This window comes from Nasonia vitripennis, assembly GCF_009193385.2.
Source record: "Nasonia vitripennis strain AsymCx chromosome 4 unlocalized genomic scaffold, Nvit_psr_1.1 chr4_random0005, whole genome shotgun sequence".
In the NCBI taxonomy this organism is placed as follows: domain Eukaryota; kingdom Metazoa; phylum Arthropoda; class Insecta; order Hymenoptera; family Pteromalidae; genus Nasonia; species Nasonia vitripennis.
Genome location: NW_022279640.1, coordinates 42,129 through 62,279, shown reverse-complemented (window position 1 = coordinate 62,279; position 20,151 = coordinate 42,129). Strand labels below are relative to the sequence as shown.

The 20,151-nt window shown below is 36.7% G+C and overlaps 3 protein-coding genes across 17 annotated transcripts in view; 2 read left to right on the top strand and 1 right to left on the bottom strand.

The window, feature by feature from the left end:
• LOC100120504 (BTB/POZ domain-containing protein 17) overlaps positions 1 to 9,795 on the bottom strand; it is a 62,649-nt gene extending 52,854 nt beyond the window's left edge. Inside the window, exons 1-2 of one of the 15 annotated variants that reach the window (XM_032601951.1) lie at positions 9,553 to 9,688; positions 8,480 to 8,762 (exon numbers count right to left, since the gene is read on the bottom strand). The gene's annotated coding sequence lies outside the window, so the exon portion shown is untranslated. Of the gene's footprint in view, positions 1 to 8,479; positions 8,763 to 9,190; positions 9,701 to 9,721 lie in introns of those variants that run through there. The other 14 variants (XM_031928237.2, XM_032601961.1, XM_031928234.2 and 11 more) reach the window with 14 other exon arrangements.
• A 6,170-nt stretch (positions 9,796 to 15,965) lies between these two features.
• LOC116417084 lies at positions 15,966 to 16,636 on the top strand. The gene is made up of 2 exons (XM_031928217.1): positions 15,966 to 16,380; positions 16,454 to 16,636. Exons 1-2 carry the CDS (start codon positions 16,174 to 16,176, stop codon positions 16,634 to 16,636), a joined length of 390 nt encoding a protein of 129 aa, XP_031784077.1. The 5' UTR covers positions 15,966 to 16,173.
• Positions 16,637 to 16,822: 186 nt separating this feature from the next.
• LOC116738675 (zinc finger MYM-type protein 5-like) lies at positions 16,823 to 19,791 on the top strand. Its single transcript, XM_032601950.1, has 3 exons — positions 16,823 to 17,060; positions 17,194 to 17,280; positions 17,371 to 19,791. The coding sequence occupies exons 1-3, from the start codon at positions 16,823 to 16,825 to the stop codon at positions 18,027 to 18,029; spliced, it is 984 nt and encodes a 327-aa protein (XP_032457841.1). The 3' UTR covers positions 18,030 to 19,791.
• The last annotated feature ends 360 nt before the right edge of the window (positions 19,792 to 20,151 follow it).

Here is a 20,151-nt window from a genome sequence, read left to right as displayed (position 1 = left end):
TCTCAATTATCTCGTTGGCAAAGCATGCCAGCGAAAAAAGTTTCGGGTAAAAGTTTTAGGATTTTTCCCTGGCTATCTGATGATGACCTTGATAATGTCAATGAGCATGACCTTCAAGGTCATTTGAAGGTCAAGTCGTTTTTTTCAAATAGAAACCCCTACTTTTGGCACCAGAAATGGAAAGAGCGGGAAATTTTACGTTCGAACATGTGATTTTGGAAACAAATCATCTTTTGTGCGGAAATTACCTTTGACATCAGCCGAACCCAGGATGCACCATCGAGGAGGTTGTCAAAAGGATTTAGCATCCCATTTTTTGTTTTATTTTTTTTTTTGTATTTTTTTGTATTTGTTTTTTTTTTGTTTTTTCCCTTTTTGTTATTTTTTGGTATTTTTATGGAATGTTAACTGGAGTTAACCATTGATTAATTGTTCGAAATTACCGCCGTTTTGTTGGATGCAAAGATCAAGTCGAGCTCTGAATTGTCTTATGGTTCTAAGTAGAACATCTCGAGGGATTGCTGCACAAGCTGTACGAATGCGTTCGATCATATTATCTCGCGTTGTTGGCCGTTGAGCATAAACAACATTCTTAAGATATCCCCATAAGTAAAAATCGGGAGGGGTTAAATCAGGTGAACGAGGGGGCCAGGCAACTGGGCCACCTCGCCCAATCCACCTGCCATTGTAGCGGGTGTTAAAATAATCACGAACAATGCGTGCATAATGTGGTGGTGCTCCATCTAATTGGATCCACATTCTTAGCCTTGTGGCTAGGTCTACATTTTCTAGTAATTCAGGTAAAATGTCTCGAAGTAATCTCAAAAAGTTTACCCCATTCACGTTCTCTTCAAAGAAATAAGGACCAATCAAATAGCCATTGATGATTCCGCACCAGACCATAACACTCCAGCGGTGTTGATTGTCTATGGGCCTGAACCAATGAGGATTTTCATCTGGCCAATAATGGCAATTATATCTATTCAATTCTCCAGTATTTCTGAATGTTGATTCATCTGAAAAAAGAACGTGCCTGAAAAAGTCTTGATCTTGTTGAATCATTCGTATTGCCCATCGACAAAAACGTACTCGCAAAATCATATCATTTGGAGTTAACTGTTGTGTTAATGTTATGTGATAAGGATGATATCTTCTCGCTCTCAATATTCGGGATGCTGTTGATTGAGGTATACCTATTTCTCTTTCTATTTGTCGAGTACTAATGTGAGGATCAAGATGAATAATCGCTAGAATGGTAATAACACGAGGATCGTTTTCGTCGTATTCATGATGACAGCGTTGACGAACAAAAGCTCCATTTCGAGCTCTCTGAGTTAAGGTTTGAATAGTAACATTACTTGGGTGTCTCCTATTGGGATAGCGTTCAGCATAAAGTCTGGCAGCTGCTGCATAATTATTTCGACTTTCTCCCAAAATCATGATCATATCAACGATTTCGTTGGGACCATAATCAGCCATGATCAAAATCAAAATAATTTGTTACAGACCAGTAAACAGGGAAACAGATTTTTTTCAATAATAATTATCGATTTACAAGAAGTAAAAAACACGATTAAGCTTTTCTGCACTAATTTGCTATCTACATAACTGTTAAGAGTAGTTCACTCTCAAAAATTGACACTAATACAAAATAATGGAATGACTTAACTACATCAAGAATTTTGAAAATTGACACTAATACAAAATAATGGAATGACTTTGAAAATTTTTGAAAACTGAAAAAATTACGAAAATTTTAGAAAATATTGAAAATTTCTGGAAATATCGAAAATTTTTTCATTTTTGAACGCATGTCACTCTCTTTTCATTTATGGGGCTAAAAGTAGGGGTTTCCATTTCAAAAAATCAACTTGACCTTGAAATGCCCTTGAAGATCCTGTTTAACGACAGGGTCAAGATGACCATTCGTCAGCCGGGGAGAAAACTGAAAACTTTTGTGGGTAACATTTTCTTCTTGAATGCATTCGAGTTCAGCTAACCAGTTGTACTGTTATCGGCATGACCAATGACCTTGTCCATTGAATTCAAGGTCAAGGCAAGGTCATATTCAAACGTAAAATTTCCCGCTCTTTCCATTTCTGGTGCCAAAAGTAGGGGTTTCTATTTGAAAAAATCGACTTCAAATGACCTTGAAGGTCACGCTCAATGACATTGTCAAGGTCATCATCAGATAGCCAGGGAAAAATCCTAAAACTTTTATCCGAAACTTTTTTCGCTGGCATGCTTTGCCAACGAGATAATTGAGATTAAAGATTAAAATGACTCACCCTGTATATATATATTTTTTTTCAGTGCATATTTTAGCGCAATTTATATAACATTGTTAAGCGCATAAACATGCTGTACTATATATTAAGAATATCCCATCGGACAGAAGTTTCGAGAATACGTATATTCACGAAGCTAAATAATAAGAAAGCGAATAGGCGTGTCTATGTATATGGGTGTAAGCCCTGTGTGTATATATATGTGTTTATGTATACGCATGCGGCGTTCAGCGCGTAAGCGCGTCTAACCAAGCAACTAATCTGCCTCAAGCAATAGATACGAGCACACGCATAGGAGTTCGGAAGCTCTCGTGTACATCAAGTCCGATGAGTCCAAGGACGATGATATTCGGTGTGTCGGAATAAAGATTGCTGATTTTATACGCACATTGGAATTATTATCCCGCCCTGTCTCCTCTAATCATCAATAGGCAACAAACGGTGAATCGCCGCTGCACCTGAACAAGTTGGATGGGAGTAATTATCAGTTATGCAAATTCCAGATGCGAGTGACGCTCACGACGAACGGTGTGTTCAAGGTAGTGACTGGTGAGTCGAAAAAGCCAGATGATATGACAAAGCCCGAAGGAAAAACGTGGGCAGCAAACAATGCAAAAGCAATGTGCTTGCCCACTGGCTCAATGATGCCATGCCAACTAGAGAACGTTATCACATGTGACAGTGCATACAAAATGTGGTCAAAGGTCAAACTGATACACGAACAAAAATCGGCAGCTAACAAGGCGAGTCTTCTGCAAAGGTATTATGCGTGCAAAATGGAGCCGACCGAGTCCGTGGTTCAGTTTTCTACAAAGGTGTTAAACATGGCTCGTATGTTAGAGGACCTAGAAGAGAAAATTTCGGAGCTTGGCATCATGTCTAAAATTCTCGGAAGTCTACCGTCGAAATTCAATAATTTTGTAACCGCTTGGGATAGCGTGAGTTCGAACGACCAAACGCTTGACAACCTTCAAGAGCGCTTAATTAAGGAAGAGAAGCGGCTTAGTGAGAACGAAGAAGAAACCACCGCTTTTATTGTAAACACGAGGCAGAATAATAATGACTCAATATAAAGACGAAGAGAGAACGAAACCGAACGAGAGAGAGAGAGAGAGAGAGCGAGAGAGAGAGAGAGAGAGAGAGAGAGCCATGGACAAACAACAACAAACTTGACCTGCTACTCTTGCAAGAAGGTTGGACACTTTGCTCGAGACTGACCCAAGAAGAGAAGATCATTCAGTAGAGCTAAACAAACATCGAATAAGCGATCAGTGGCTTTCATAGCAACAACCAGAGGCGAGCAGTCGAATCCAGATGGCAGCAATGCTCAGTCGGTAGTGGAGAAATTCAGCAGGATCGATTGCCGAGATTCCTGGATAACCGACAGCGGAGCTTCGAGACATCTGACGTACCGGAGAGATTGGTTTATATTCTTCACGCCGTGCAGCGGCGAGAGCGTAACGCTGGGCGACAATGAGGGCTGCGATGTCGAAGGCATCGGCACGATCGAGATTGAGATGTATGACGACAGGTGGGCACCTGGTAAAATTTATAATGTGCTTTATGTTCCAAGGTTACGTAAAAATTTATTCTCGGTCGGAGTCTGTGCTGCAAAGGGTTATCGAGTCGTCTTTCATGGCAAGCGAGTAGAGTTTTTCTTTGGAGATTCAAACAAATCTATAAGATGTTTCGACCCATAATGCAGTGTGAAGCAAATGTCACAACTACCAGCCTGCAGCGGCTGCACGAGCGACTAGGACACGTAAATAAGAAAGCACTTCTGACTATGGACCGAGAAGGATTGGCAAAAGGACTCGATGCCAGGGGGGATGACGCGGTCGTCTGCGAATCCTGCAGGATGGGCAAATCGCATCTGCATCCGTACAACAAGGACCAGGAGCACAGAAGCTGGCAGCCTGGAGAGCTCATACACACGGATGTGTGTGGTCCGATGAGTGTGACCTCGCTCGGCGGAGCGAGATACTTCCTGACATTCATCGACGATGCTACTGACTACAGGGTGGTATATTTTTTAAAACATAAGACAGATGTATTCGATTCTTTTAAAATTTTTGAACGTCAAGTCTTCAATAAGTTTAACCTTGCTATGAGAGTTCTAAGAAGCGATAACGGAACCGAATATTGCAACAGTGCAATGAAAAAGCTGCTCGATGAAAAAGGGATAAAGCACGAGAAGACAGCTTCACACACGCCACAGCAGAATGGCAAGGCCGAGAGGGCGAATATGACCATCGTGGAGAGCGCTCGCACTATGATGCTGGCATCCAATGCAGCAAAGAATCTATGGGGTGAAGCTGTCAGCACAGCTGTATATGTGCTGAACATGACATCTTCAAGCAAGAGCATCACTCCATATGAGGCCTGGACGGGGAGAAAGCCTGACTGCAGCCATCTCAGGGTTTTTGGATCGCCTCCGTATGTCCATGTGCCAAAGATGTTCCGCAAGAAGCTAGATGGAAAAGCATTCAAGGCGATGTTTGTCGGATACCAGGATGACTCTCGAAACTACCGCTTCTACAACCCTAAGACCAGGAAGGTGACAGTATCCAGAGAGGCTGACTTCGTCGAGGACCAGGTTGGACAGGCTTGGGCGGATCCACACGAGCTAGGGCCTGTACTCGAGCTGCGAATGAAACAAGATGACAACGAGCAAAGAGGCAACGTCGAGCAGAGTATTGCAAAGAACAAAGTAACTCAATCGATTTCTCCTAACTCTAAGAATGGAAAAGACACTGCAGGTTCGATCATGGAAACGACTGGCAAAGTCCACGCCCCATCACCAGAGGCAGCTGAGGGTCAGCAGCCAGACACCGTTTCTCGGGAGGCTGACAAGCGAGCCAATGGTCATGCAGCCGCGCAGCAGACAGACGAGAGCACGATGGCAAGGACACAGCGGGAGCATGGCAGCACAGGGGAGCCAACCGATCCCTGTCGCCGTCAGCTGAGAGACAGAGCCAGTCTGAAAACGCCACGGAAGTACCAGGCAAACGTGGCCGTATACGATGACCCGCAAACATATCGAGAGCCGGTCTCAGGACCGGATGTCGAGCGCTGGACAGCTGCAATTGAGGAGGAGTTGCAAGCTCACCACAGAAACGGAACTTGGGAGATAGTTCCGAAATCAGCAGGGCACAACGTCATCGACTCAAAGTGGGTCCTGAAGTACTAGGAGGCAAAGGCAGGCAGGCAGAGTCGCTGCAAGGCGCGTCTCTGTGCTCGAGGCTTCGGCCAAGAGTACGGGAAAAACTATCAAGAGACGTTCGCACCCGTTATCAGGTATGACACTCTACGAACCCTGCTCGCAATCGCAAACCATCATGACTATGACATCGTTCAATTTGATGTCAAGACAGCGTTTTTGTACGGCGTACTCGATGAAGAGGTATATATGTGTGTACCGGAAGGTTTAAGTGTGAGTGCTGAGCGTGGCAATGTTGTATGTAAACTAAATAAAGCGATGTATGGTTTAAATCAGGCGTCGAAGTGTTAGAACACCACTTTTAAAGAATTTATGTACAGTTTAGATTTTGATATGTGTGACGCGGAAAACTCTGTATTCGTGGGTATGATGGATGGAGAGTATGTGTATGTTGCGTTGTTTGTAGATGACGGCCTTGTTATGGCAAAGAATGGAAGTATGCTAAAAAAGATTGTAAGTGCGCTGAGAGAAAAGTTCGAGATAACTTTGTGTGAGCCGCGTGTATTCGTAGGTGTGCAGATTGAGCGTGACCGCGAGCGACGAACTATGTTCCTTCATCAATCTGACTACGCGTGGAAAATGTTGAATCGTTTCAAAATGCTGGACGCCAAACCAGCTGCTACGCCCGCTGAAAAGGAGAAAGAAGATAGATCCAGAGGTGATGAAGGAGCATAGTCCTGGCGAAGAAAGCCGCCCTTATCGCGAACTTATAGGTTCTTTGATGTACTTATGTACGGTAACGCGTTTCGATTTAGCATACGCGGTGAATTTGTTAAATAGGTATCTTGATTGTTACACTGACGGTCACTGGGTGACCGCGAAGCGCATATTACGATATCTAAGAGGTACGATAAACCGCGGCTTAATGTTTGAAAGCAGCGGGAGCGAATGTGAGTTGACGGGCTATTGTGACTCCGACTACGCAAGCGACAAGGAGACGAGAAGGTCGACATTCGGCTATGTATTTCGTTTTTGTGGTGGTCCGATTTCATGGTCGGTTCAAAGACAGAAAACCGTGGCACTTAGCACCACCGAGGCTGAATACGTCTCAGCCTGCGGCGCGACTCGTGAAGCGATTTGACTAAGAAAGCTGTTGAGGGATATTGGACTTCCGTGTGCTGGTCCTACTAAAATTCATATTGATAATCAAGGAGCGATCCAGCTCGTTAGAAATCCTGTTTTCCACAGGCAGACAAAGCATATTGAACCCTCGTGTACATCAAGTCCGATGAGTCCAAGGACGATGATATTCGGTGTGTCGGAATAAAGATTGCTGATTTTATGCGCACAATTGGAATTATTATCCCACCCTGTCTCCTCTATATCATCAATATATACATATATACTATACGTATCATAATCGATAATAATCTATATTTGCGAATACTACTAAGAATAAATAATGTAAAGATATGAAGAAAAATATAAACAAAAGAATTAGTTTTGAAAACAAAGCTTAAGTATTGCATATACACTAATAAACATACTGGCAAGGACAGTCATTATGAAAGTTACAGCTAAAATATACAAACATCTAAAAGGAAGCAATAATAGAATTTTTGTTGAGTATCAAAATTTTGAAATGTTTCACTTGATTCATACCAGGCAATGCTACAAGTGTAGTAAATTTGGTCATAGTGGTCATAAAGTACATACATGACACTATATTAATAAAGTGTTTAGATAAACATGATAAAAGTAAATGTTCTAGTCAAGATTTGAAGTACTCCAATCGTATTTTTATTAATAAGAAATGTACCCTACTGAAAAAAAGTTGTATTAGCCCTCATTATGTGAAATTTATAAATTTTATTTATTTTAAACAACTTTGAAAAAATATACTAAAGGTTAAAAAATTTTTGATGATTATCACCTAATAATTAGCTAATTATCAGTAGCATTTTATCTCATATTAACGCATATTTGTAACTATCAACTTAAATAAAAATATTAAGCTGATATCACCTGATAATCAGCTGACGTTTTGGCATTATGATTATCAGCAGGTTATCAGCAAATAATCGGTTGATTGTCATCTGCTTTTTTTCAGTAGGGGTATAACCTGTGCTCTAAATATCTGGCTGGATATCCATGTGGATTATCTACATGGATAATCCACATGGATATCTAGCTAAATATTTGCAATAGAGAAATCAAACGATGATATTAATCGCTCGGCAATGGATATGAATTTTTAAGTCTACAAGATCAAAATTGAAAGTCAATCAAGATAACAGAATATCTAGTCAAACCTGTATTACCGAGTAAAAAGCTATATAAGTGATCCGTAGCACATTAATCAGGGCAAACTCAACAGATGACAGCATCTACTTCTTCAAACAGCAATACATATATATATATATAAGTATTCTTAGAGCAATATACTATACCAACCCAGAAAAAACTCAGCATAATGGAAGAGAATATTGATATAATAGAAAATATGCAATAAGATTACTAAAAAAACTCTCATTTGCTGAACTTAAAACACTCAACAAAAGCTTTCACATTGAGGACAGTATGATATGATATATCAATATTAGAAGTTTAAAAGCTATTCATAATAAAGTAAGAATTTTTATTGAGAGTTTGAAGGTCAAACCATGCACAATTGTATGTACTGAGACTTGGTATATGACACTACAGATACCTGGTACTGTCAGGCTGCAAGATATTTTATAATAATAGTACCATACATAAATCTGATAGTTTAGTTGTGTGTATTGAATACATTAATAGCAGTGAAACAACAATAGGAATCTTATACTATTGTCATTATATAGGTCACATGACCTACTTGCCTTGAATTTCTCATGAATTTTGAAAATCAATATTATTATAATTGAGGAAAACTACATAAAATTTGAATTTTTAAAAAATGTCTAAGAAACAGCATTCCTTCCTGATTTTACTAGTACTAGCTACTTTAAACGCACTTCGCGCATTCTTGCTATGTATTCTCAAAATTTACTTTTTAGGCCACAAATTCATAAAGGTGTGAAGATGTAAAGATCTTGCGCGAAAAGGAACAGCCACTCGCAGTTTAGTATCTCCAGTTAAAATCTGACATTTCAAGGTTTTGTTGAACCTGGTTTAAAACTTTACAGCAATTGGCGAGTAACATGTGAATTCGATATACATTTCCTTCATTTTAGGAATAATAAAAACATCGAATAATAGCAACATGGGAGCTTTATTTTCCAAAACTTTGAAACTAACAGCATCCATAACTGATTATGCTCTACTTTTCATCACTATAGATAAAATACCAAAAAAATAAATAACAAAACAATGGAATATTTTTATAATCATAATAAACTAGAGAAAACAGCCAAAAGTAGAATATGGAATAATATAGTTTCAATGCATGATCCCAATAAAGCCATGATTTTTTTTAATCAAAAAAGAGATACAAATAAGACTATCTAGATAAGTCCAAATATATACCAAACTGTAAGTGTTCCAAAAGATATGAATATTCAAATTAACGATAATATAATAAAAAGACTTGAATTAGAAATTAGAAGTAGAGTTAGTTTTGTAAATTTAATCTTGTAAATATTAGGGGATACATTTTTACTACAACTTGAGGTGGACCATAAAAATACAGCATATTTTTAAAAAGACTATTATTTATTATGCATAGTGCATAAAATGCCAAAATATATGCAAATAGATATACTTAGAATGGTAATATTGTATGCGGTGGTGCCTATAATAATTGGCATTTTGCAACCAAAAAAAAATTTTGAAAATTATCATTCAGAATACTTTTGAAAGAACATTAACTCTATGGCAACTTTTTGCATATGAATGTCTTATTTGCAAGTATTTACTCTAATTTAACTAGTATAATATAACTTGGAATGAAAATATTGAACTGCTGATGTCAAACAAAGTTGTCAGTAAAAAAAATATAATCATTATAAAGCTATAAAAGTATTTAATTATTTTGAAAAATCAAATCATCTTTTGGTTTTACTTTTTTATATTTAATATATAAGTGTTTGCGTATACTGAACCACTAACAGATAATTTTATTACCTACACAGAATTACTATTCCTATTTTTGTTTTTTTAATGTAAATATATAATTTATTTATCTGATATTAGATAAATAAAAAAAAAATTTATATCCCAATAGTATATTATTTATTTCTTTAAAGTATTATATATATATATATATATATATATATATATATATCGTATATACCGTATAGGAGAGGAAACGGGATACAACTTTCCGTCGGCTAGCGTGCTAGCCCTAAGACCTGGACACTTAAAAAGGAATATGAAAAACATAGGAACAGTAAAGAACAGCCAGGAACTACGGTAGCGCCTATACGCCACCTATACGAAATAGGATAAAGCAAGTTTTAGGCTAGAAAAAGAGTTTTTAAAGCGAATACTTCTATAGGCTCGCCGGGTACACATTTTACTGGAGAGTGAATGAATCAGCGATCGCCGACCGTCACCGCACACGGCGCGGGCGGCGCGACAGACAGATCGTCACCGATCGTCATAGCAGCGGCAGCTCTCTCCCCTTACCACGCACTCTTCCCCGCGCATATTCCCGCGTGAAAATATTATATGAGATCTCATATGAGATCTTATATGAGATCTCATGTAGATCTCATATAGATCTCAAATAGATCTCATATGACTAAAATACGTACTGAGATCTATATGAGATTTATATGAGATGTATATGATGAGAGTGGTCGCGTGCGACAGCGTCTCCGTGAATTTTCGCATGCTTTACCTTATTTTGGTGCAAGATAATTACAAATAAGTGTATCGGAGTGTTAATTAGTACAAACGTGATAGGCGGTGATAATAATTTTATAGTTTTATTGTACGGGCGGACTGCAAAAAGCGATTGCAAAGTAGGATTGAGATTGCGGGTTAGGTAGGTTGCGGAGAAGCGTGCTCTCTTTGTCTCGAGAGCGTGCGAGTTCCAGAGAAATGACGGGCAAGTCGACGAGGACCAGCGACGAGATGAAGGAGAAGGAAGATAAGAAGGAAACAAGGACAAGAAGCGGTTTGAAAACTACGGTAGACTCGAAGCAAACGACGTTGGACAACAGAATCAAGAAGCTGGCATTCACGGAGAAGGAAAAGGAGTTCAAGGAGAAAATTGAAGAGGAGGTAAGAAAGATTAGGCAAGAAGCGTTAGCGATGGATAAAATGAATATCGAAATGAAAACGCGCGAAGTAGAATTGATAGAAAGAGTAGAAAAAGTAGAGAAAAGATTGAAAGAGTTAGAAGAAAGGGAAAGCGAGCGGGACGCACGCTGGCGCGAGGACGTAGATTCGAGGCTAGACGCGATCTCGGGAGATGGCGCCTCGTGTCTCTCTTCGTTGCGTGGATCGCTGCGAAGCCTCGCGAGCGGCGGCTCGGCGGAGAGCGAGCATACGGGAATAAGCGGCGCGAGTCGGTGGAGCCGTGCGAGTTTTTCGGAGAGAGAAGTTGCGCAAATGAAAAGGATGTTATCGGAACGAGAAAGAATGGAGAATATGAATGTAATAGCAATAAAAGGATTAGCGTTTGACGAAAATAAAGAAACGGTAAGTACGACGGTGCTGAAATTTTTAAGGGATAGATTAAACGTGGAAGTATTAATAGGTAGCAATAATGTTAGAACGAAAGGCAAAGTGATTGTAATAAAACTTAGTAGCTCGGAGGTTAAAGAGGAGATAATGCGGAACAAAAGTAAATTAGCGGGAACTAAAATTTTTATTGAGCACTTTAGAAGCTATGAGGATAGGAAAAAGCAGGAAGAAATTGTCGCGTGGGTTAAGGAAAAAAGAGAAAAGGGTCTGGCTTTTAAAATAGGGTTCGGTAAAATTTTTTACAAGAATACGTGGTATAAATGGGAAGATAAGGTTGCTAATTAAAATTGCTAGAGAGAATAGATCTAGAAGAAAGGAAGGATAAAGAAGAAGAGAACTTGAGATTAGCCGCGGAAAATAGGGAAGCAAACAAGTGGACGGTTCGTAATGAGGGTTTGCATTTTTATTAGATCAGGAATGGAATCAAGAAGAGAGGTATGATGACAAGTTTGATAGCGATAATGTGAGGAAATTTATTTTCTGGAATGTAGCAGGGGTTTTTAATAAAGATAGAAATTTTTGGAATTATATTGAACAAGGGGATTTTATAAGTCTTACGGAAACTTGGGTGGAAGAAAAACATATTGAGGGATTTAAAAAGAAATTAGCAAATGAATTCGAATGGAGCCTAATACCGGCTGAAAAGGTTCATAAGAGGGGAAGAGCAAAAGGCGGTTTCTTAATAGGTGTTAGAAAAGACTTAGTTATTGAAAAAAGTAAAATAGGAGTGGTAAGCGATGAAGGGCTAATAAAATCAGAAATAACAGATGGGGGAAAAAAATGACAATATGGTCAGTCTATAATACAGGTAATGGGGAAAAAATATGGAAAAAACTCGATGAGGAGGAATTGGTAGAGGTAGGGGATTTAATAATTGGAGGGGATTTCAATATACGTATAGGAGAGGAGGGAAAAAATTACAACCTAGATGGAAGGATAGGGGTTGATAAGAGGGTTAGCAAGGACAAAATTATAAGCAATGGGGGTAAAAAAATGGTAGATTTTATAGAAAATAAAGGATGGATTATTTTGAACGGTAAAACAGGGTAAAAAGGGGACGAAGAAGGGGAATTTACTTTTATAGGACCTAGGGGAAGTTCGGTAATTGATTACATAATAGTGAATGAAAAAATGAGGGAAGGGATAGTCAGGTACAAGATAGAGGAGAGAGTGGACTCGGATCATGTCCCTGTTTGTATGATGATGGCAAGAAGTAACATACTCAAGGGTTACCAAAAAAAAGAAGGAATGAAGAAAAAATATAAAAAAGCAGAAGAAAAAGAAGTGCTGTCATGGAGCGAAGAGGACATAGCGGAATTTAAAGAAAAAACATTGAATATTGAAGGAGAAATAAAAAACGAGGATTCAGCGCAATATGCATGGGAAGAAATAAAAAAAGTTGTCAAGGTCTCAGTCAAAAAAAAAAGAAGATCCAAATAAAAAAGTGGAAACTAGGCATGAGAAAATGGTGGGCAAAGAGCTGCACCAGAGAGAAGAGAGCTGCAAACAGAGCATTAAAACAATGGAAAAGGGTTTTATATCTAAAGAAAAATATATAATGAAAAGAAGAGAATGGCAAGAACGCTGCAGGGAAAAAGAAAAACTATATAAGGAACTAGAAGAAGCAGAATTGAGAAGCATAAAAAATGAAAACGACGTTTGGAAGTTCTTAAACCGATTCAGAGGGAAAAAAAGAGAAAAAAAAACAACATTAAAGAGGAAGACTGGATCAAACATTTTAAAGAACTACTACAAGGTGCAGAAGAGCGCCAATTGGGGGAAAAAAGAAAAAAAGAAGAAGTATTAACAGAAGAAGAGAAAATTACAGGATTAGAAATCAAAGGGGCATGGAAAATGTTAAAAAAGAAAAAAGCAGCCGGAGCAGATGAGATTCCTAACGAAGTTTGGATGCACGGAGGAGAAGATCTGACAAATAGATTGATATGTGTGTTAGGAAAAATCTGGGATGATGATGACATGCCTGAAGAGTGGAAAACGGGATTGATAGTGCCTCTTTTTAAGAAAAACGATGCAAATGACACCAAGAACTACAGGGGAATACCTCTACTATCAACGGCGTACAAATTGTACACGGAAGTGATAAGAAAAAGGCTAGAAAAAGAGGTGAACGAGAAAAATATTTTGCCGGAAGGGCAAGCAGGTTTCAGGAAAGGAACGTCAACTTTAGATAACATCTATATTTTAAACTACCTGGCACAGAGGGCAAAAACAAGGAAAAAGAAGTTATACTCAATCTTCGTGGATCTAAAAGCAGCTTTCGACACTGTAGATAGAAAAATCTTATGGGAAATTATGAAGAAGTTAGGAATCAGCAACTATCTAATAGAGAGAATAAAAGGAATTTATGAAGAAACCAAAGTTAGCATCAGGATGAATAAAGGAAACTCGAAAGAATTCTGGACCAACATGGGCTTAAGGCAGGGGTGTGTGCTGAGTCCATTACTCTTCTGTCTATATATTGCGGGATTAGAAAAAGAATTTGAAGAAAGAAATATAGGAGGGGTAAAAATAGGAGAAATTAGAATATGGTCTTTAGCTTACGCGGACGATATTGTGATGTTAGCACAAAATAGAGAAGGTCTAGTAGACATGTGCGACACGCTCAAAAGGTTTTTAAAAAAAAAAAGGAAACTTATTTTAAGTGCGGAAAAAACAAAAGTATTAGTTTTTAACAAAGGGAAAAATAGTAAAAAAGAGAAATGGTTTTGGGAAGATAAAAAAATAGAAGAAGTCAGGAGTTTCGAATACTTAGTTTTCGTTTTCAATACGGACGGAAATTATAAAGACCACATCGATGAATTAAAAAAGAAAGGAATATGCGCAGCAAAAAAAAACACGGGGATTAGGAGAAAAATGCTGTAAGGGGGACTTTGAGAGGAGAATAAAACTGTTCAATTATCTAGTAAGAAGCGTAATGGATTACGGGGTAGAGATATGGGGATGGGAGGTTAAAAAAGAGTTAGAAAAAATAAAAACTGATTATATAAGATGGATTCTAAGGCTTGACATATGGACGCCAAAATATATATTATATAAGGAAACGGGTACAAGAAAAATGAATCTAAATTGGGGTGCGAGAGCGGTCAGATTCGAACAAAATTAGCAAAACAGGGCGAAAACAGGTTGACTAAAATATGTTGGAGGGAAATGCAGAAAGAAAATTACGAGAATCTTTATAGTATAGAAAGGAAAAGGTATTACAACGAAGCAGGGCTAAGTGTACAATACATTTTAGATAAAATTGCGCAGAATATCGTGGTAGAGGGCGAAGTATTTAGAAGGAAAGTTGATATAGAAAATCAAATGATAAACGTGAATATAGAGAATTCCAGATACAATGTAAAATACAAAGAAATATTATGTGATAAGCTACCTATGTACCTTAAAAAAGGAAAAAACGGAAAAGTCATGTCTGTAATAGCTAGGGTTAGATGCGGTAACTTCGAAAATGTGAATAAATATTGGTTAGGCGAAAGAGAAAAAATATGTTACCTATGCAGGGAAGATTGGGGAACGTTTGATCATTATATTGAAGAATGCGAAAAAACTATTGAATGGACGAAAAACTTACCGGGGGAAAAATACGAAAGATTAAATTTATTATTTCAGGGAGAAGGTAATATAAAAATTGTAAATGCGATTGAAAATATTGTAAAGGCGATAAAAGAAAAAACAGAAAAAGATTAGGTATAGTAAGTGAGTTTCTTCAAATTATAAAAAAAATAAAAATTTAAATTGTATTACGGTCTAAAATTCACGGAGACGCTTCGGTGTGGCGGTATGTTCTGTATGAGTGTGTAGTATATCAAGGTTTAGAAAAATTTATATATATATATAGGATAAATAACATTCATTAAGTATAAATTGCATGTACTGTAGAATGCGTCAACTAGATTGTATAAAGGATATTTAAGACTTTAACTGTGCGCATATGTACACATGTAAAAATGTAGATTATATAGTGTAAATATGTAAATAAATCAAAAAAAGAAAATGTAAAAATTGTAAAATGTAAAAATGTAAAAATGTAAAAATGTAAAAATGTAAAAAAAAAGCGAGCAAATACAAAGTTCAGACATACACCTGTTAAGTGAAATACCAGTAGAAAAATAGATAAATAGAAAAAGATAATATGTAAGAGGTATGTGTATGATTACGAGGTATGAATGAAAATTATTTTTTCACGTGTAACTAGCCAAGTCTATTTCTCATATAGATCTCATATAGATCTCAGTACGTATTTCAGTCATATGAAATCTCATATGAGATCTCAAATAATATTTTTACGCGGGTTAGCACGCTCGCACAGCTCAGCTCTTTCCTTACATATCAGCCGCACTTATTTACACAAGCTGCAAGCCACTACAGGGGCGTCTTTAGGGTTCATGGGGCCCTAGGCCCAGATCGCTTCGGGGTCCCCCATAATTTAATCCAAATTAATTTTTCCCAAGCTTGCGTGTAAACATAATATTTCTTGGAACTTTAAGTAAGTATATTTTAGTATTTTAGGCAAAAACTCACAAAAGACGAATTGTATTATTTTTTACAATGAAATTTTAACTGTATGAATAACATTTTCTACAAAAATAGATGTAAGTAAATCAAAAATATAAATTAAAAAAATTGAAAACTTATCATATATAAAAGTATTATTCATACAATTTGAAAAGTACGCATATTTTTATGAAATTGAAAAATTATCAATCAATGATTTACATATGTTTTTGTACAAAAATACGTTTAACTGAAATTTCGAATTTAAATATTCCCGCTCAAATCACGTGACTGCGCACAGCGCGGGCGGCGTTCATCTCTGGGTGTGTTCCAGAGGGAACGCCAGCAGCGGTACAGCAGTCCGGTCCGCGTTCGAAATTCCGGTGCTGTGCTGTTACTGTGAAATCGTTCCGCGTCAGCTGATTCTGTTTGTACTGTTTGCAGTTGTAACCTCTTGAACATTACAAAGTTCTTATTATAAGTTCAGTTATTATAGTATGTAATACATTGAAAGAGTTGTACAATTTTAATCACGAAATGGAAGATTTAATCTTGCTAGATAACTTTTTATCGTCTTCTAGTAGTGAAAACAGTGATGATGAAAATGACGCGATCATGTTTTTCATTCCGCGTCGTGAACGTCGAAGAATTCCTCGAATCAATAATTACATAGAAACTGTAATTGTAAGATACAATAATAATGATTTTAAAGAAAATTTTCATTACACGAAGAATAATGTTTTCGTGCGTTTCAGGGTCATAAAAAGTAATTTTCTCTGTATAATTTGCCATACTAATTTGGTAATAACTTTTACAGCACCATGAAAAAAAGATACCATGCAAACAGCTGACGCGGAACGATTTCACAGTAACAGTACAGCAGCGGAATTTCGAACGCGGACCGGACTGCTGTACCGCTGCTGGCGTTCCCTCTGGAACACACCCTCTAGCGGTAGAGTTTTTTAAACAAGTCATCACTTGTCTGTTTACTTTCGTCTAAGTTCAATAGCAGGCTTTGTCTTGCTCTCAGTTGACTGGCTAACGGCAACGGATTTCGGTCTCGTTTTTTTCATGGTTTGTTCTTGTGCATGCGATATAAGTTTTTTTATTGCACATTTTGTTTGTGTAATAAGTAAGATATTCGCATTTTTCGTTTATTTATTCGTGCAGATGCGTAGTGTTTAAAATGAAGCGATATATAAGTGGTGCAAAGAAAAGACATATAGCAGATGAAAAGAAAGCTTTTGTGTCAAAATTGCCAAAAATATCTTCTTTTTTAAAATCCGATAAAGAAGATGTTGCATCTACCTCAGCTGCGATAAGTGAAATTCAAGATAGTGAATTACCTATTGAGAATGATTTAAACAAAGGTACCTCAGAATGTGTTAATGCAGACAGGAATGATAAAAGAAAAGAACCTGCAGGTAAGTTAAATTGTTTCAATTGTTTTTAAAAATTTTTTAATTTGAAAAGCACATATTCTTAGGATTTCAAATCATGATTTATGGTATTATGGTATTCGTTTAAAAATGTATAATTATTTTAAATTATATGTAGGATTGCAGACGATATTATCAAATAAGAACGCTGAAAGTACGTCGACATCGTCACAAGCAAACAAATGCCACGAGTCATTATCTACCGGTAAAATATAATATATCTAATATCAATTATTTCTATAGGATACATTGAACATTAAATATAAAATATCAAAACGATTATTTTGTTAAATAGATACTGCACACCCGACAGTCTCTACGGATCCAGCACTTTGGCACATTGATGAGAATTTAATATCGTATTGCGTTCAAAAAGGGCCAACTTTTTGTAGAAACAAAGATTCTAATTTCAAAAAGTCTAGTAGGATTTACGAAGAAGCAGATCGAAAGAAGACGCGAACTTTTCACAAATCTTTATTTAATTGCAAATTGAAAAATGGCGAAATAGTCGATCGCGAGTGGTTGTTGTATTCACCTTTAATAGGCAAAGTATACTGTTTTTTTTGCAGATTATTTTCGCCCCAACATAGTAAATTTAGCGTATATGGTTTTGACAACTGGAAAAATCATAAACGGATTCAAGAGTATGCCGAAGGTTATGAGCATAAGACATCTTTAATTACTTACAGCAAAAGTAGAAGTCTTAAGGGTCGCATTGACGACAGATTGATTCAAGAACTTGATAAAGAATGTAATTATTGGAAAGATCTATTACGACGTTTAATCACAGTAGTAAAGTTTATCGCAAGTAGAGGCCTGCCTTTTCGAGGTGCAAACCAAAAAATAGGATCGTCAAAAAATGTCAATTATTTAGGTATTATTGAATTAATAAGTGAATATGATCCTTTTCTCAAAACTCATTTTCAATTTATGGCAATAAAGGTAGCGGCGTAACTTCAGATTTATCTGCAAATGTTTGTGAAGAAATAATCGAATTAATTCCGGACCTGCGAACAGGAAATACTGTTTTCCTCTGCAGGATTTGCGGCGTTATAGTGTGTTATTGTGTAAATAATATCAACTCTGTATCGGATGCAAATGTTTGTAACTCAGGAGTTAAATAAATAAATAAATAATGGGTAAAAGAGTATTTCAATTCATCATCGATGAATTAAAAACGGCAAAATACTATTAAATTTCCGTAGACTCGACTCCAGATGTTTCGCATGAAGATCAACTTACATTTATCGTACGATATGTGATTAACGATGGTCCCATTGAAAGATTTTTGAAATTTATTCCGATCAAAGCACACGGCGCCGAATACTTATCAAATGTCGTTATCGATTTTATAAACGAAAATAAAATAAATTTGAATGATTGCAGAGGGCAATCTTACGATAATGCTGCAAACATGTCAGGTGCTTATTTTGGTTTGCAAGCTAGGCTAAAGGAAGAAAATAAATATGCTGAATACATACCATGTGCCGGTCACTCTTTAAATTTAGTAGGCGTTAAAGCTGCTGAATGTACATTACAAATTATTCAGTTTTTTAGTTTAGTACAAAAGTTGTATACATATTTTTCTACATCAACGTTTCGGTGGAAACAATTAGTAAACGCTCTTGAATCTCATAAGAAAGTCGTTAAATCATTATCAGATACGAGATGGTCAGCTCGAAATGATGCTATTGACGCTTTACACGATGGCCATGGGAATATTATTAAAGCGCTGGATCTAATTTCAAACAACGAATTGCAATCAAGTGACACGCGTCTTGAAGCCTTAAGTTTACAGGAAAAATTGTTGAAATTCGAGAATGTTTTTTTACTGATCGTTTGGAAAGATATTCTCACTAATATACATTCGACTAATTTGTCATTACAAAAAGAGAGCATTAGTTTATCTGTGGTTGTAAATTTACTCAACTCATTAGAAAAATATTTAGTAGATTTAAGAGACAAATTCAATGAGTTTTTGGATAAAACCAAAATATTTCTTGGCGTTGAAGAGATTCCTAAAAATGAGCAGAGATCACGAACGAGAAGTGTCAAGATAACTAGATTTGAAGGGGTCGCTACTGATACTATTTTTTTAGTGAAGAAGATAAATTAAAAATTAACATTTTTTATCCAATAATAGATTCTCTCTGCTCTAACATAAGACAGCGAAAAGAAGCTTATGATAACGTTCACGCAAATTTCAGTTTTTTTACTATATTCCACAAAATGAATAATGAAATAATTCAAGAAAATTGCGAAAATCTTGCAAAAAACTATGATTTCGATATATCAGCAGAAAGTTTAGTTTTAGAATGTTACAATTTAAGTATTACATACACGAAACAAGAGAGGAACAAATTTTATCAATTTCAGATCTATTTAAATTAATAAAAAAAGATTGTATAGCATCTACATTTCCAAATATTGAAATATGTTTCCGTATTTTTTTATGTATGATGGTAACAAACTGCAGTGGAGAAAGATCATTTTCAAGTCTTAAATATATAAAAAATGACTTTAGAAACACGATGTTACAGGATAGGCTTAACTATCTATCAATAATGTATATAGAATCGGATGTATTAAATTGTATTTCATTTGATGATTTAATCTGCGATTTTGCAAGTAAAAAAGCAAGAAAAACAATGTAGCTTTCATAGCGATGTCATTTTATCTATAATAAATTACCTATTATTATAGTGTAATTACATTCTATTATTTCATGTTTTTGTTTAGATATTATTTAATAGTATTTACGTTTTATTTGGCTTCGTGAGGTAGTAGGGTTCTTGGATTTTTGTTTAAATATTATTTAATAGTATTTACGTTTTGTTTGGGTTCGTGGGGTACGAGGCTTATATTGGGTTATTGGGTTAATTCTTGGATTTGGGGGCCCCCAGGACTTCGGAGCCCTAGGTCCGGGCCTCCTAGGCCTCTGTACAAAGACGCCCCTGAGCCACTATCGGGTTTTCTCAGATTTGAGACGCGCTAATATAGCGGTACCTTTTCATGACGCTTCAATTTTTTGCGTCAACTAGACGACGTGACTTTTTTCATATGCGCAAAACGTTTG

Bases quoted from the DNA above. Each gene is read 5' to 3' on its own strand.
- LOC116417084 (XM_031928217.1), top strand. From the start codon at position 16,174: ATGGAAGATTTAATCTTGCTAGATAACTTTTTATCGTCTTCTAGTAGT. The intron at 16,381-16,453 runs GTGCGTTTCAGG...TAACTTTTACAG, and splicing joins ACACGAAGAATAATGTTTTC to CACCATGAAAAAAAGATACC.
- LOC116738675 (XM_032601950.1), top strand. From the start codon at position 16,823: ATGAAGCGATATATAAGTGGTGCAAAGAAAAGACATATAGCAGATGAA. The intron at 17,061-17,193 runs GTAAGTTAAATT...AATTATATGTAG, and splicing joins TAAAAGAAAAGAACCTGCAG to GATTGCAGACGATATTATCA. The intron at 17,281-17,370 runs GTAAAATATAAT...TTTGTTAAATAG, and splicing joins CCACGAGTCATTATCTACCG to ATACTGCACACCCGACAGTC.